At 41.3% G+C, this 14,122-nt stretch overlaps 1 protein-coding gene across 1 annotated transcript; it reads left to right on the top strand.

Annotated features, from left to right (window-relative positions):
* Window positions 1-2,696: 2,696 nt before the first annotated feature.
* Window positions 2,697-13,733, top strand: LOC143843769 (lipase member M-like). Its single transcript, XM_077350364.1, has 9 exons — window positions 2,697-2,857; window positions 4,088-4,205; window positions 5,262-5,460; window positions 6,194-6,303; window positions 8,110-8,246; window positions 8,688-8,834; window positions 8,938-9,009; window positions 12,603-12,668; window positions 13,500-13,733. Exons 1-9 carry the CDS (start codon window positions 2,756-2,758, stop codon window positions 13,731-13,733), a joined length of 1,185 nt encoding a protein of 394 aa, XP_077206479.1. The 5' UTR covers window positions 2,697-2,755.
* Window positions 13,734-14,122: the final 389 nt, after the last annotated feature.

Here is a 14,122-nt window from a genome sequence, read left to right as displayed (position 1 = left end):
CTTCTCCAGGGAGTCCTTCCTTCTAATGAGGTGGCCAAAGTATTTGAGTCTCATCTTCAGGATCTGGCCTTCTAAGGAGCAGTTTGGGCTGATCTCCTCTAGGACTGACTGGTTTGTTCGCCTTGCAGTCCAAGGGACTCTCAAGAGTCTTCTCCAGCACCAGAGTTCAAAAGCCTCAATTATTTGACGCTCGGCCTTCCTTATGGTCCAACTTTCACAGCCATACATTGCAACTGGGAATACCATAGCCTTGACTAAACGCACTTTTGTTGGCAGGGTGATGTCCCTGCTTTTTAGGATGCTGTCTAGATTTGCCATAGCTTTCCTCCTCAGGAGCAAGCGTCTTTTAATTTCTTTGCTGCTCCAGATATCTCCTGGCCTGTGTTTTGCTGAGCAGAAACAAAAGGCAATGCAAGGCTCCTGAGCTGTGTTGAATATCAAGCCGTTGGGAGTTTACCTGGAGATATGAAGGCCCAGGAGAGTTAAGATGCCTATCACAGACAATTGGAAAGTGAAGTAAAGAGGATTTGTTGCTGTAGATAAAGTTGATTCAAGAAGAACAGGAAGAGTTGGTTCTTATACTTCACTTTTCACTAAGGAGTCTCAAAGCAGCTTACAATCATCTTCCCTTCCTCTGCCCACAACAGGCACCTTGTGAGGTAGGTAAGGTTGAGAGAGTTCTGAGAGAACTGAGACTGACCCAAGGATACTAAGCAGGTTTCACATGGAAGAATACAGAATCAAACCCGGTTCTCCAGATCAGAGTCCACTATTCTTAGTTACTGCACTGCACCATAATGGCTCTCACTAAAGGGTAAGACAGTCAGATTCTTAAAACCAATGGTTATCACAAATTGCTGACTAAATTGTAGACTAATTTAAGGGCCAGCAACAAGCACCATGTCATTCTGGTGGAGCTGAGAAAACCCTGAGAGAACTGACTGGCCTAAGGTCTGCCAGCATGCTTCAGGTCAAGGACTGGGGAAACTAGTTCTCTAGATTCCAGTCTACCACTCTTAACTACTACAAGTTAGTGGTTCATGCAATGAAGTTTGTGGCTGGCAGGAACCTTCTACAAACATTCAACTATTCATGTCAGTCTGTGAATGGATAGATTTACAGACAATCTCTGGTCAATTAAAATATTTACCAAACTTCAAAGCACCAGGGGGGTGGAATTCTCCAGCCTTGGAAACACCAATAGGCGACCTCCAGAGGTTAACAGACAGTACTGTGGCCAATATTCTGCTCTATGAAATCAGGAGATTGATGGATAAGATGGATAGATAGACAGATAGGCAGATAGAATGGATGGGTGTACAGATGGACAGATGGATCCTCAGTTCAGATCAGCAGCCTCTCCACTCTTGGCAGTTAGATGGAGAGGCTTTAAATTAGGACACATTCATTCATTCCTGATTGTGAACACCTCTCCTCTGCTGTGGTTGGGTGTTAGGTTGGCTCAAGGCTCTGAGCCACTCACTATCTCTGCTCACACAGAGTATAGGGGCTTAGCAACTTGGTGCCTTGGCTGAGGACTCACATTTTATACCTTCCTGATTACAAACTCCTCTCCCCTACTGGGATTGGGTGTCAGGCACCAAATCCATCCTGCCAGCCACTGGAGCCCAGCCTTTGCAGGGAATCAGCAAGAGTCTCATAGCCTCCTTCCTCTGATCTATTCTTAGGGTTCTCCACAGAGGCAACAGATCTGTCAGCACTGCTCAGAGACCTGAAGTGATTTGAGAGGGGGAAGCATCCTCCCCTTTCACATCCCTCTGAGTACACCCCTCTGTGGCCCCTTCCAACACTGCATCAGAAAGCAGCTGGTATTTCCAACATCTTCAGTCCTGGGGGCCCATTTCCAGTCTACTGTTTGGAAATATTTCCACACCCTCTGCAGTGACTCCCCCCCCATATGGCAGAGTGCCAGGTGTACCATGTCCATGGATATGATGAGTGGGACATCAAGGCAGGGCACTGTCAGAGAGGTTATTCCACTGAAGACACTGACAGTACCATCCAGATGGGCTACATTGTTCATGAAGCAATCACTCACTCATCAGCAAGCTGTTTACTGTGGATAGCCAACTCTTTTCTCCAGAAGTGGTTTAGCCTAGTAGCACAGGCCCCATAGTTCCAGGGGCCCCAGAGTCCTGTTAGAGGTTCTTCATATTTATGAGGCTTGTGGACTGCAAGAACAAAAAAGGGCAATATGCATGCTCTGTTACTTCATTGCTCATTGAGCATGCATGCAGACCTCAAGCTGCGCAAGTGTGAAGGTCTCCTTCGATATGGGGGCAGTGCCCTTGCATGTCCCACCAAGGTTTGAGAAATGTTTTCAGCAAAGTGAAGCTGTCCAGTTACCCCCTATATGTGTTGTAGTTCTGTGACCCTGTATGTACAGTGAGACAAACATAGACCTTCTAAGGTAAAGGTAAAGGTATCCCCTGTGCAAGCACTGAGACATGTCTGACCCTTGGGGTGACGCCCTCTAGCGTTTTCATGGCAGACTCAATACGGGGTGGTTTGCCAGTGCCTTCCCCAGTAGACCTTCTAGGCTTTGATTAATGTTAGGGTGTGTGTCCCTAAAGCTACGCTGTTTCATCTGTTCATACCCCTTTAAATCTCTATAATATTATTCTTTGTCTATTGTTTCTCCCCTCTAGTCTTCTACCCTAGAGGCTGATGTTTTCAGATAGCCAGCACTATATATGTTTATGTTAATACCAATATCGATTGATACAGGTTAAAGATGTGGCTGTTTCTGATAGCAGCATGCCTGAGCTTACAGGCTACACATTCAAAAGAATTCAAAACAGAGAAACATCTGAATCCTCAGGAATTCATGACTATTGTAAGTTACTTATTTTAGTGCATCAATAGAATTTTGTTGATTGTGTATGAAAATTTAAAAATATATTCTGCTCAGAGTCCCTTACATAGATGTAACTTTAAAACTGATTCTTCTCCTTCATCATTACCGTACATTTTATATAATATTTTAAACTGCTGATGCTGATAGCTAAAATGCTTTCTTTTCCTTCTCCCTTCTCATAGCTCAATAATATACATCCCCATGATTTAGGAATCATGTCTCAATTTCATTTCAAACACCTCCTGATGATCTACTGGGACATATCTATATGTGATGCCATGAATTCTGTGAACAAAACTCCAAGTTCCCCTCTCCCTTTCTTTTTTTCTTTAGAGAAAGGAAGTCAGTCTGTTCTTAAAGCCTGTTATCAGGATCCCTGGTGTGTGTGTGTGTGTGTGTGTGTGGGGGGGGGGGGGGACAGGTCACTTTGTCTAGGCAAGATCCACAGAAACAGTATTTGAGGAGACATTCTGGATTGCAGTGGGAGGGGGAAGCCAGAAAGACACAATCTGTAGGTGGAAAGAAAGACTCTGTGATTGGAAATCACTTACAGAAATGATATTATCACCTACAGAAGTGTTCCAAGTCTCCTTCTGATTTTTCAGTTCTGTCTTTGATAGTATGAGCTGATTCTGATACAGTGTTCTTTCTCCCCATGTCTTTGAATGCTACTGAAAATTCGTTAGGATTTGTCACACAAAAGTGTGCATGAAACTTCATGCTCAATGTAATGACTTCATAGGTATTTGCCAATGGAAATAGCTTCAATACCATCATTGCCGTAAGAAAATATTATATACGGATAGAGTTTAAGATCAGTGTCTGGATGTTCAGGTTCTTCCACCCTTTATAGTTCCCATGGTTTAAGCATTGAGTATCTACTAATATCTAGTTGAATAAAATCAGAGTCCAGTAGCAACAACAAAGACCAACAAAGATTTATTCAAAGTGTGAGCTTTCAAGTGCAAGCACTCTTCCCATTAAAGTCAATGGCATCACTGACTTTAATGGCTGAATCTGAATCAGCTGGATAGCCCTTTAACGGTTCGAATAGGGTTCTTTTGAACCTGAAATGGTCTGAATTTTTTTGGGGGGTGTGTGTGGGGGGGGGTGCACATGCCTACTTCCAACCTCTTTGTAAAGAGAAATGCACTAGAAATTTTAAAAGAATTCTCTTTTGTCTGATATGCTGGGTATTTTTATTTACAGGATGAAATCATCCAATATTGGGGATACCCTAGTGAAGAATATGAAATACTGACAGATGATGGCTATTATCTGCAGATAAACAGAATCCCTCATGGAATACATGGTCCTGGGAATAAAGGTATTGATAATTAGAATTAAGAGTTTGTAATAATTTATCATTAAAAATAAATCAGTATGGGTTGGTTCAGATGTGGTAACCATCAAGTTGTAGTCTTATGCTCCCCTTCTTTCCTCTCTCCCTCAAATGCCTTGGTTTCTTCTGAGGTGTTGGACAAACCACAGTTTGGTATTACAAATGAATTGTGAAACTATGATTTGAGGTTTTGCTCCAAACAAGAATTGGAAACTGAGAAAGCACATATATAGTGCAATGTCATTTAATTAGATGAGGTATGAATGGACTGGCAGAAGCTGCTATATACAGAAGACATAAAAATATGGGAAGGTGTATACTCTTAGGTCTAACAGGTTCATTTCCCCATGCTCTCCTTTGTTCTGCTGATTGATAGTTGCTCCTTACAACATGGTAGTCACCTAGTTTGAAAGATCCCACAAGATTTATATATAAATGGGATTAGCCAGACCTAGTAGGAGCACACATTTGCAAAGTCCCAAGGGACCCCTCCAACTTTCCTCTTCTGTGCTTTTGTGTTCAGTTTCAAATGTGTTTCTTGTTTTTAAAAAGTTTATTATTTTCTACAGTTCATTTATATTGAGTTCATTTTTGGTGGATTCTTGCATTTTACATAGGTTCAGATTCTCAAGTTTTACATTTCTAGTTTGCAATGGCCTTCCAATAAGGGGAAAGATTTTCAGGTTTTACATTTTTTCATCTCCCCTCACCCTTCATAGGAAACAATGAAGAATGGTTTGTGGCACCTTGTTCTAGAACCCATAGAACTGGAAAGTCCAATTGATTTAACATTTGGGAATTCTTTAAAGGACAGACCCCAGCATCTCTCCAACAATTTTGGTGCCAATATCTTTAAAAACATTCCCCCATACCCTTGAAAAGTTTCCCCAGAAACCTGGGAAGAAATGGGATGTGAATACTTTTGTAATATATGGAACCTAGGAATAACATTTTTAATCCAATATAATCCAAAATACCATTTTTTCTCTACACGCCATTTAATTATCACATTTCCTCTTTCATTCCTTTCCTCCTTTCCAGGGACAAGGTATACTGTGCTACTGCAACATGGTTTATCACTTGAAGGTAGATCCTGGATTTCAAATCTTCCCAACAGTAGCCTGGGATTTTTTCTTGCAGATGCTGGCTGTGATGTCTGGATATTAAATAGTAGGGGAACCACCTGGTCAAGAAGACACCAGAACTTTTCAACTTACCAGGAAGAATTTTGGAATTTCAGGTAAATTTAGGCAAATAATTATTACTTGAATGGATTGCCAAATGCAAAGCTGATCCTTGAAGTATGCATTCATAGTGATTGTACATTATCTTACCATCTGACAGAAATGCTTCAGTCTTGGGAAAAAAAGTGTAATGTGGTTCCTTTTGTTAGATTCAGATTCCTTCCTAGCCACTTCCTGTGATCCTCATTCAAGAATGTGGTGAAAGGTTTGCCTTGGACCACTTTAGTTGCATAGCTGTGTGACTGCTACTTGTAAACTCAGCTACTCAACTGTTATTTTCCTTTTTTATTCCTACGCTCTAATATTTACATAGAAGAGGAAACAATACAGAGTCATAATTTTGATTGGATTTTGCTGTTTGCCATAGGAGATGTGAGGTGCTACTTGTATAATAGTAACAGGCTAATAAGATTGGGGGGAAATCAACAAAAGACATTTAGACTGGAGTTCTTAAGTCTCGACTTAACTTCTTTTCCCAGGGAGATACAAACTTTCTTTACTGCCTCTTTTCAATGATATTCCCTTTACAGAGTATAGGTTCTGTTTTATTATAATATTGATATTAATTATTTAAAAAAAATGAAAACATCATTACTCTTTATTTACAGTTGTTCTCTTAGAACAACAGTTATCATTCAAATAGAAGGATTTTCACACCAGATGAAGTGGGTGTACTAGTGTGTAAACATGAATAATTTTAGCTATGTTGTATGTGTGTTTGTATTTTAGTTTTCATGAAATGGGGATGTATGATGTTCCAGCAGCAATAAACTTCATCCTGCAGGAAACAGAGCAAGATGGATTATATTACATTGGTCATGGCCAAGGTGGTTCCTTAGGTATGTTAAGAAGACTATAATGAACATCTTTAATTCTTCTGTCCCTCTTTATACAAAGGGACTAGTGAAGAAGAACACATTTTAGAGTTTACAGGGTGGGGGTGATTACAGAAACAAAGTTTAGACTCCAGATTAGGACTTCGTAATATAACTAGAATCAGAGATCAGAATTGGGTTGTCATCTTTTAATGGACAGAGGGTTATTATCAGTATTTCCATTAGAATTCCTTTATTGGGTCAGACCATGATCAATCAAGTCCAGCATTCAGTTTCTACCCAGTAAGTTCATGAAAATGAGGGTCATCTATGTCTTCATTTTCAATATTTTTAGTCTGAGGTACCCCGGCTTATTAGCCATGCCGGCTTATTAGCCATGCTCTTAAAGCTGGGTCTTTTCCCCTTCACTTTCACACAGCACACACATCTATCTTCAGCAACACATTTCCTTATTTGCATGCCTTTAGTTAAATTCTGGCTTTCAAGTTGGCTAATTGCAAAACTATCCCTGTGACCCAAACACCTGTGCCACAGTAAAGAGCAGCCCTTGTGATTACATCACTAAGTGAGGTTTGCTCTCTGCATGCATGTATCCCCATGCATTGAGCTTGTAGCAACTAGCTCTTCTCTTGTATAATATAACAGTTTTCATTAAAAGATAGAGTCATGCCTTTTCTTGTATAATCTCTCACAGAAAAGATTACTTGTAAGACAAGGTTTTCAGAAGCCTCTGGGACCAAGATTTCTTGAATTATCCCACTAGGGAGACTATATTTTATGAGGAGTTACCAATTCCTTCAGCCATCACAGAATTTCCATCAGCAACAATCAAAGATTCTTTCCATTCTTCATCTAAGATTTCAAAAAGACTTTCATCACCATAAATATTTGAAGATGTGCCACTATCAATTAAGCATTAATTATTTTTGGAAACATTTTATCAGCTAACCTCTTTATTATCAAACCTCTGGTCTTCTGATACTGCATATCCCACATCTTTTATGCATCCCGATCTGCATCTCCTGGCTGAGGATTCTGGAGTGCATCGTATTTTCCATCTTCAAGTAGGCTTGTCTTTATTTTGTGGGGGGCATAAGTAACCAAGCGGTCCCGCAGGTAGGCAGGGCCCAGGCCGCGTATGGCCTTAAAGCTTAATACCAATACCTTGAACTTGACCCAGAAATAGACAGGTAACCAGTGCAGATCACGAAGCATTGGCTGAATATGGGCCCTCCAAGATTTCCTGGTGAGGACCCTAGCAGCCACATTTTGAACCAGCTGTAACTTCCAGATCAGAGACAAGGGTACGCCAGCGTAGAGTGAGTTACAAGAGTCTAGTCTGGAAGTGACCGTTGCATGGATCACAGTGGCCAGGTGTTCTGAGGGCATGTAGTGCGCTAGTAGCTGGTCTTGGCAAAGGTGGAAAAATGCCGTCCGGGCTACTTTCGTGACCTGGGCCTCCATGGAAATGGAGGCATCAAAGGTCACTCACAAATTCCTGGCGGCTGGTGCAGGTGTCAGTCACACTCCATCCAAGCATGGGAGACGTGCTTCCTGATCCTGCTCTCTTCTTCCCAGAGTTGTTCCCTGTTTGTCTGACTGTGAGTCCAGTTTCACACATACACACAGCACATGTAGGGCATATTGTATAGTCTGGCTCTAAGCCAAGTGAGTATTCAGCCTACAAGTACTGAATTCAGAAACACAATGTTACTTGTCAAGATTACTTAATAGGCATTGGCAATAATGTTGTTAATGACATTTGTTAGGCATGCCCAAAAACTAACTTACTTACTCACTTATTTACAGGTCTGATTGCCTTTTCAGTCATGCCAGAGCTTGCTCAAAAAGTGAAGCTCTTCATTGCTTTGGCTCCTGCATACACCCTGGTGGACAGCAAAGGGCTTAATTATGCACTCCTTGTAATGCCTGAAACAATCAGAAGAGTAAGTATTTTGCTTCCATTATTTTTACTGGCTGACTAGTATTGTTCTTTCACTTGTGGATGTAGAGTTGTTAAAGCATGATATACTGATTATTATAACTGCCCTGAAAATAAATCTGCCTAGATATTAAAAAATTAAAAACTGGCATGTTCTCAAGCCATGGATCATGAAGATGGGCTTAGAAGCATTTTCACACAGACCAGACCTTCCCGATCACACAGGCTCCCTTCATGTTGTTTACTGTAAAGAGTTAGCAGCAGCGAAGACTTTATAGGGACAGGAGGGCTGGGGACCAGAAATGAGAAATTCCTTAGTTTTACCAATCAAATAATCATTAATAAAATAAGGAAAAGATCCGTGGCTGGAAAATTAGCATTTAATTCTTATAAGAATTTCTCTTTTAAAGACACTCACAATGATTGGTGTATTTATATTTTTCAGCTTATATGGGGAAATAATGAATACTTAATTTTAAGTAATAATATGAAAACGTTCAGTGCCAAGGCATGCAGCCAAGCAGTAATAGACAGATATTGTCTCTTGTTAATTTTCTTCAGTTTTGGATTTAATGAGAAAAATCTAAATGTGGTAAGTGATCCCTATATTTTATTTTGATTTTTTTTTTGCAAATACATGCTCCCCAAATAACCAAACAACAGGTTCTAAAATTTCATTCTTATTAATTTTCCAGAGTCAAGCAGATACATATCTTGGAATCTATCCTGATTTTACTTCTGTAAAAACTGTATCTCACTGGGGACAGGTATAGTTTAACATATTTTTCTTTGCTGTCTATGGTGTAGAGGTCAGACTAAATATTTAGTTTTGAGTGCATACCTGCAAGATTCCTATTTTAACTTCACACTTGATCTTAGCCAAAAGGCCGAGAAGCGATATAAATCAAATTATTAGATTTGTAATTTGTACACTGATGTTTCTGATTGCTTGTGACACTGGTATATTTCAGTTAGTTTTGTTCCTTTACAGCTGGAAATTGTTTTCTTTATTGTTTTCTTGCTTTTTTGAATTCTTTGTTATATCCTGTTTTATTTTCTATAGGTTTTAACAAGAAACAATATTTTCTTCATTTGACTGGTACTGAAGTCTAGGGATGACATGCAATTAAATGAACCAATGAAATTCTGAACACATAAAATTACATTCTTGTTTTATCAAAAAGTAAATTACAAACTTACAGGATGAATATATGGCAAAAGTTAAGAAGTAAATTTTTGTATTTGTGAAAAAAAAATCTCAATTTGGATGTACATGAAATGAGCCAGCATCACCTCACATTGCTCTTACCTATTTTCCTAGGTTCTGGAAGGCCACTTTATTTATTCCTAATTTATCACTTACTTTCCCAACTTCCTTTTCCTATGCATCACTCAGAGCTTTTCTCTATACTACACCACTGAGTATATAGTAGCTAATTTAACTCCCAGTTCTGAAATGTTAACCAGATGCTCTTGACATGTTCAAAGGAGGCAGAGAAAAACAAAAAAGTAGATGGGTGAGAGAGAAGGAAAGTCAAGAGTTTGATGGAGGGAGGAGGGAAAAACTAGAGGATGAAGGGAATTGTCAAATAACAATTAAAGTTAAAGCTGTTCTCAGGGAACAGTTCTGTCAGAGTTGTCTCAGCCCCACATACCTTACAGGGTCTGTTGTGGGGAGAGTAAGGGAAGACAATTGTAAGCTGCTTTGAGACTCCTTTGGGTTGTGAAAAGCAGGGTATAAAAACCAACTCTTCTTCATATTATATTGTAACAGAGCTTTCACTTTAAGTAATTTAAAATGTTAACAGCATCGGGCATATATTGTTCAGTGTTCATTGGGAACTTGATATCTTGATATCTGTTCCCTCTTAATAAAACAGTAAGGGGTGTTGGGGTGGACTGGGTCCATGATCAGAACTCCCAGATTGGCCCCTTGGCCCCAGACTGACAAGCGGAGGGGCCAATTGGAAGGTGCGAAGAGTTCCAGGGCAATCTGGAGACATTGCTGCCAGTCTGCCCCTGACCATCGCAGGGAGAGGAGGACAGCAGGGCTGCCAAGGGGGATGAGAACAGAGGTTTGGACAGGCTGCGCCAGCTCTTTTTGCCCCAAGGCTGCCCTAACTGTCATGTTCAACTGTAAATTGCCTCAGAACCCTGACAGCGCTGGCAGGAGGCTGGAGAGTGCGCTCTCCCCCTTTCAGGCCTCCTGTGAAGGAGCCTCTGAAAGGCCCTGACTGAGAGCCAGTTTGGTGTAGTGGTTAGGAGTGCGGACTTCTAATCTGGCATGCCAGGTTCGATTCTGCTCTCCCCCACATGCAACCAGCTGGGTGACCTTGGGCTCGTGACAGCACTGATAAAACTGTTCTGACCGAGCAGTGATATCAGGGCTCTCTCAGCCTCACCGACCCCACAGGGTGTCTGTTGTGGGGAGAGGAAAGGGAAGGCGACTGTAAGCCGCTTTGAGCCTCCTTCGGGTAGGGAAAAGCGGCATATAAGAACCAACTCTTCTTTTTCTTCTTCTTCTGAAGGGATGGAGGTATTTCCAAGAGCAACACAGGGGAGCCTGAGGGCATTCCTTTTGAGGGTGGGGAACTTTCCCTTTCTGCCAAACAGTTGGCTGACAGGGAGGCCACAGAAAAGCCTCAATTAAAATACTGCTCTGGCCAGGATTTAGACACAGCCAAGCCATGTTTCTTTCTTCTTTGCAACTCTCTGCAGATTTGAACTACTGCACAGCATTATTCTGCAGATGAAACTGGTTCTTTTGTCTCCTGTTTCATCTGCACAACAACCCTGTGCAATAGGCCTCAAGTCTTTCAATTCAACAACAACCTGTGTGGGAGGCCTTAAATGTTTCTTCTCTACCACAACCCTGTCCAAAGTAGCCCTTTCTGCCTGGGGAGCTGATCTATATACTCTCCAGGTGAGCTATAATTCCAGGAGCTCTCCAGGCCCACATGGAGGTTGGCTACCCCTGGGTTGGAAATATTCCTGGAGGTTTGCAGGTGGGACTTCAAAATCGTACAATGCCTCAGACTCCAGCCTTCAAAGAAGCAATTTCTGCCTGCAGTTGGGAGGGCATGGTGCAGGTGTGTCCCTCCTGGCCTATGGGCTATGGCCAGCCCTTACCAGCAACTGTTTGTATTCTGGGGCACAGACAGGCACACCCACATCAGTCCTGTGAGTCTGAAAAGTGCAGGAGGATCTAAATAAATTTAAAGCCTGAAACTGTAAATAGTGAACAAGTAAATGGATGGAGACACATGGGAACTGACTTGACTTTTTTCAACCTTGGCCTGGCAAATAAAAAAACAGTATAAAAAACCTTACTCAGGTCAAGACTGCTGTGCACAGAGAGTCTTCCTCTTATGGTTGCCAGCTTCTATGTGAGGCTCTCTACCCCACCTTCCTCATCAGGAATCTGCTGTGCGGGAGAGGAAGGGAAGACAATTGGAAAATGCTTTGAGACACCTGAGGCCTGCTGGATCACTGTGGCCCATTCCCAGTTCTCTCAGACCTCTCACAGCCCCACATAACTCACAGGTTGACTATTGTGGGGAAACAAATGGAAAAGGTGTTTGTAAACCACTTTGAGACTCCTTTGGGCAGTAAACAACAACGTACAAAAATCTGTTCTTCTAAGGAGCAACTATGAAAGAAGCATGTGGGCACATAACATTTTATCAACAGTGAAAAAATGGAAAAGAAGGAAAAGGGTGGACACGTGTGTACTGTGACTACCCCATGTGTATTAGAGCAGAGGGGCATTTTGGTGTCTGTGGCCTAATTCACACAAGAAGGGAAATGACGCAGAACTAGGGGGAATTGGTTGCTATGTAATCTTCCCCTAAGAAGAATCTCCGGTCTGATTTTCCCTGCACATATCTGAAGACATGGCTCTGGAAAGCTCATCTGTAACCACTATGCCACTATTCCCAAAGGTCAGTCCTCTCCCACACTCAACGAACAGTCCACACCACAGGATCTTGACACCCATATCTCCATACCCATGGCCACATTTGCCACCACACCACCACAACCTTCCACACAAAACGCACATTCAACCCCATGCCCTTAAAGACTGGACAACTCCTCCCCTTCCTCTTCCAACTGTCAAGCTCTAGCGCCCGTTGTATTCTTGGAGACAACGGGCTTTGCCCATAGTTGAAAAAATATTATAGGAACTTTAGATGAAATAAAAATGATTGAGGGATCTCAGAAATGTGATGCTCACTAATGTTTAAAGCAGAGAGATCTTAAAGCCTTCCTCTTCATGTATTTCTTATGTTCTACCTGTCTTGGTTGCTGTTTCTCGGAGGGATTTCTGGCACTAATAGTTATTTCTCCCCTCTCCTTTTAGATAGCAAGATCAAATGAATTTAAATATTTCAGCTATGGATCTAAGAACAAAGCTGTATACAACACAGTAAGGAATGGGGAAGGTGATGGGAAAGGAATGTGTCAAACATTTTGAAATATTATTTTGGTTGGCAGTTCAGAGTTTAAAAGAACAGACACTTTTGATTTTCTGTACAATTCTTTTTGGGACTATGAATGGTTAAAGCATACTGGTAACACACATAGGATCGTGAGTTCCGTACAGGCAATTGTAGAAGTGTAACTGGACTAATCAACCTCCTAAAAACCTATTCCTGTGAAATATGCAAAAAAGGCTATGTCTTTATCTATAAGAGAAGGACCTCTCACTCAGTTGTGTGTTGTTGAACGGTGGGTGGACAGGCAGCAGCCAACAGGCAAATTACTTTGTGGGAAGGCATAGGGTTTGAATAATAGCTTCTATGCCTACCCTAACTGACTGGGCCCTATGAGACATATAGATTAAGTATCGCCTCTAAGTACCACCATTGCTTCTTATTTCCCAAGGTCAACTGGGGTCAAAATGGCCCCCACATTATTCAAGGGTGGAAAGCGGGTGGCTTTTGTTATTCCAGAGCTTGTGCATTAAAGCAGGGTCCAGTACATATCTAAACACAGTACATATCTAAAATAAAAAAATACCAGTATCATGAATCGTGAATCTTCGAAATTTATATCTGACTTGTTCACTTGCTGCTGTGATTTGCGCCCTAGTGCTTTAGTGAATTATTTTAATAGCTACTTACATTGTAAAAATGTAATGATCTTAGGGAAAAGCAAGACCAAATGTACTCCAAGGTTGCCAGACCTCCACTCTAAGTATCTATGAGAAATGAGAAAATATGCAAAATAGCATTAATTTTTATCATTTCCTCAACAGACCTCTCCACCGTTTTATAGAATTGAAGATATGACTGTGCCGACAGCTGTATGGAGTGGTGGAAAGGACATCGGTATAAGCAAAACAGATGTAGAACTATTGATCAAGCAAATCCCTCACTTAGTTTTCTATAAGAATATTCCTGACTGGCAACATCTGGATTATATCTGGGGCCTTGATGCTCCAGTGCGCCTATACCCAGATATACTTGCTCTGTTGCAAAAGTACAAATAAAATCTTAATATGAAGTGGAAATTACATATATGCTATGTTACTATAGGAGCTCTGTTATAATCTTCTTATACTTGTGGCTTACTTAGGGCTTGATTTCTGATCTGGTGTTGGCTTGCCCTTCTCAGGCACAGGAAATGGAGAACAGCCTTTGGATGACATAGCAGGCTGTCTGTTTGGCCCTCACTGGGGGAGAGTCATCTCCCTGTTGGGTGAGGGAAAATCAGAGGGCTGGCTCGTCATCAGATAGACCATGCACATTTTTTGTGATATGATTTACAAAATTTGTATCCTCATTGCTCTCTCAAGAGACACCAAGGAAGCTAATACATTAAAGCAGGGGTAGTCAACCTGTGGTCCTCCAGATGTTCATGGACTACAATTCCCATGAG

The sequence above is a fragment of the Paroedura picta genome, chromosome 8 (genome assembly GCF_049243985.1).
Source record: "Paroedura picta isolate Pp20150507F chromosome 8, Ppicta_v3.0, whole genome shotgun sequence".
Classification (NCBI taxonomy): domain Eukaryota; kingdom Metazoa; phylum Chordata; class Lepidosauria; order Squamata; family Gekkonidae; genus Paroedura; species Paroedura picta.
Note: the sequence above shows the minus strand (reverse complement) of the source record. Positions and strands in the feature narration are given on the sequence as shown.

Excerpts from the sequence above, each read along its gene's own strand:
- LOC143843769 (XM_077350364.1), top strand. The coding sequence starts at position 2,756 with ATGTGGCTGTTTCTGATAGCAGCATGCCTGAGCTTACAGGCTACACAT. Across the intron at positions 9,010-12,602 it reads CTGTATCTCACTGGGGACAG|ATAGCAAGATCAAATGAATT; the intron begins GTATAGTTTAAC and ends CTCTCCTTTTAG. Across the intron at positions 12,669-13,499 it reads ACAAAGCTGTATACAACACA|ACCTCTCCACCGTTTTATAG; the intron begins GTAAGGAATGGG and ends TTTCCTCAACAG.